The sequence below is a fragment of the Nicotiana attenuata genome, unplaced genomic scaffold, assembly GCF_001879085.1.
Source record: "Nicotiana attenuata strain UT unplaced genomic scaffold, NIATTr2, whole genome shotgun sequence".
NCBI lineage: Eukaryota > Viridiplantae > Streptophyta > Magnoliopsida > Solanales > Solanaceae > Nicotiana > Nicotiana attenuata.
In genome coordinates this window covers 458,975-462,673 of record NW_017670716.1, presented here as the reverse complement: position 1 = coordinate 462,673, position 3,699 = coordinate 458,975, and the positions used below count along the sequence as shown (strand labels likewise).

The 3,699-nt window shown below is 35.5% G+C and overlaps 1 protein-coding gene across 1 annotated transcript; it reads left to right on the top strand.

The window, feature by feature from the left end:
- The first annotated feature begins 693 nt into the window (after positions 1–693).
- Positions 694–1,587, top strand: LOC109242586. Its single transcript, XM_019409426.1, has one exon. It carries the CDS (start codon positions 694–696, stop codon positions 1,585–1,587), a length of 894 nt encoding a protein of 297 aa, XP_019264971.1.
- The last annotated feature ends 2,112 nt before the right edge of the window (positions 1,588–3,699 follow it).

Sequence of the window (3,699 nt, the reverse complement as noted above, 5' to 3'; positions counted from 1 at the left end):
TTTGGACCTCAATTTGAGGTCCGATTTCAAAACAAATCATATATTTGGGTTCGAGGGGGAATGGGTAGCCGGGTTTTGGTTCGAACCTCGGGTTTTGACCACGTGGGCCCGGGGGCGATTTTGAAATTTTTGGGTAAAACTTCGGGAAATTCATTTTATGCATTCAAATTGATTCATTTAGCGTTTATTGATGTAATTAAGTAACTTGTGACTAGATTCGAGCGGATTGGTGGTGGAATCGAGGGGTAAAGCCATAATTGAGACTTGAGTTGAATTCAAAGCATTGAGGTAAGTGTTCGGTTTAACCTTAGCTTGAGGGATTAGGAGTTGAGTGATATTTGTTATGTGTTTCTTGTGGAGTACGACGTATAAGCATGGTGACGAGTATCTATACGTCGGTGTCGAGCATGACCGTGAGTCTTAAATTAATATTTTGTGTTCTTGAATAATACTATGGATGAAATAGTGAGTAGACTTGTGATATTGAGCAAAGGCTTAGCTTCTTTTTCGTGGAAGTTAATCATGAGCTAGAAATGGTGATAATAGAAATGTTAAAATTCGAATTGAGATTGGTTATAGCTGGTTCTCCCTTGTCGGGATGAGTATACTTGTACTGTTGAGTTCCCTTGCCGGGATAGAGTATTTTATGATTAATCCCCCTGTCGGGATTTGTGGTTATGATTACTATAAGCTATGTATATTTGGAACGGGTTACCTTTTATCTGGAAAACATTGTCTTCTGGCATACGATCTAAAGGCGATATAGTGATAAATGTTGCTTCAAGTGGTATTGCTTCTCTTTTGTTACCGGGGGGTCGAACTGCTCATTCAATATTTGCAATCCCTCTAAATCCAACTGAAGATTCAACATGCAATATAAAACAAGGTAGTCCTTTGGCAAAGTTGATTGTGAAGGCAAAATTGATCATTTGGGATGAGGCGCCAATGATGCATAAATACTGCTTTGAAGCTCTTGATCAAACTCTTACAGATATTCTAAGATTTAAAGATCCATCAAATTTAGATAGACCATTTGGAGGTAAAACAATTATTCTTGGAGGTGACTTTAGACAAATCTTGCCTGTAATTACAAAATGTACTAGGCAAGAGATTGTTAAAGCAACTCTATATTCTTCATATTTGTGGCCCCACTATCAGGTTTTAAAGCTAATCAAAAATATGAGATTGAAAGGAAATATATTTGGTGCTGATTTGGATGATTTAAAACAGTTTTCTGATTGGATTTTGGCAATAGGTGATGGAAATATTGGATGTTCCATTGATGGCATTAAGAAAGTAGAAATACCCGGTGATCTTCTCATACATAATTGTGATGATCCAATATCTGGAATTGTAGAAAGTACATATTCTGATTTCTTGAGACATTTCACAGATATAAAATACCTTCAAGAAAGAGCAGTTCTTGCGCCAACTCTTCAGATGGTGGAATCGGTGAATGATTACATGGTTTCTCTCAACAATAGTCTGGATAAGTCATATTTAAGTTCTGATACAATTTGCATGTCTGATCATGCATTTACATCTTTGGAACATGTACATACACCTGAATTCCTAAATAGTATTTAATGTTCAGGTATTCCAAATCACTCTATCAGTTTGAAGGTAGGTGTTCCTGTGATGTTGTTAAGAAATATAGATCAATCATCAGGATTGTGCAATGGTACAAGATTGATCATCACAGGGCTTGGAAATCGGGTACTTGAAGCCAAAGTATTATCAGGAGAAATGGCTGGAGACAAAGTTTTTATACCAAGAATGACACTCCATCTGATGCAAGAATTCCTTTTAAGTTCCAAAGAAGGTAATTTCCAGTCATTGTATCGTTTGCCATGACCATCGATAAAAGCCAAGGTCAGTCATTATCTAATGTGGGATTATTTTTGAAGAAGCCTGTGTTTACTCATGGACAACTATACGTGGCACTTTCAAGAGTAACAAGCAGAAAAGGGTTGAAGATCATATGTTATGATGGAGATGGGAAAATAACTAATGAAGCTACAAATGTAGTGTATAAGGAAGTTTTCCGAAATTTAGAGAATAGAAGTTTTTAATAAGTATGAATGAGCAGCCCGTCAATGTACATACTCAGTATATAGTTGGTCATACTACGGACAAACAAAAAATTGGATGAGGTAAACATTCTTCTAAATTTAATTTACTTTGATATATCCTGTTATAACTTAATTGTTTTTTAATCACAGGGAAATACTTTTATTTATTAAATTTTACATCTATATTTGCAGTTAATCACTTCAGTTAAATTGTGGATTTGCACGAATATGAATTTTCCAGGCGACTCAGAACAATGGATCGCCTTCAACAGGTAATGAAGTGCTAACCTGAGAATAGTAATTGATGGAGTGCTGTTACAATTGAAAATCACTTTGACAGTAGACGTTGGAGTAGAACACATTTCCGTGCATTTTTTATACAGAATTCTTTCTGCTTGCTAAAGGTCTGAAACCATAGAACGGAGTGCTTCTGCTGAAATTTTTAATTCTTGGAATGGAATGTTTCTGCTGAAAAATGGAGGTGGACAAAGTGCATATTATATTTCTGTTTGTGTGTGTTGCGTGTCTTAAAAAGATTCATTTGTTGGACTAACATATTTCCTGGCGAATGCACATATAAAAGGAGGGAGGTAGAAGCACATTTAGAAGAGAGCTGACAGTGGTCGTGAGCCCCTGACTAAGAAAATATGCAATTTCTATGTTACATTGTTTAGTGAAGTACTCATAAACAGTTATCTCTATGGTCTCTTCTCCATTATCTAGGCCATCACCATTTTTGACTTTCATAGAGAATCTATGTAAACAAAAGTAGATGGTTACATATCTCTGAGTAGTTAGTAATATATATTATGGGACTTAGGTGATTCAAAGAGTTTCGTTAGGCGATTTGGGACTTAGGAGTGTGTTCTGAGTGTTATTCGGAGAACCGTAGTAGAATTAAGCTTGAAATTGCGAAATCGCATATACCACGGCTACTCAGTTTTTAGCTTTCACGCTAGGTTGGTGTCTGCATTTATTCATTAGATTCTTATATATATAAATTTGTATGATTGAATAAGTGTATGGGGCAGAGAGGATATGGATATAGTAGTAGTTTGGAAATGTACAACTAGGTATTCTGTACAACTAGGTATTCTTTTTTCCCGTTTTGGCACATTACTCTCCTGGGATTACTTGAAGGGAAGCATTTTTTGGGATTACTTGAAGGGAAGCATTTTTTGGGATTACTTGATTGCAAGGCATTTTTATTTAAAATTGATCTGCTCTTTAGACTTTTCACCAGTGGTTTAGTTTGTCAAATATTTTGAAAGTTCATGGGTTAGAGCTACAGTAGTCCAATTGAGATAAATCTTAATACAGCCGATCTGTAATTCAGTATTCTACTTAAAAAAACTGGAGAATGGATTCCCTCCTGGAGACTGTTGTAATTAAATACAAATAAAGTCAAAATTTTAACTCCCCATTGAGGTTTTTTTATGCGGTTTGTCCACTTTTAGCCTCCAGCTACATCTCAACACTCGACCTACAAATTTTAACGGAGACATCAAATTTGTTTGGTTGGAACAATTTTTGTGATGTAAATGATATAATTCAATTTTTGTATTTTGTGGGCTCTAACTTAATCTAAGAGCCAGGGATGCCCTTTAATGAAATCTTTATTTTATAA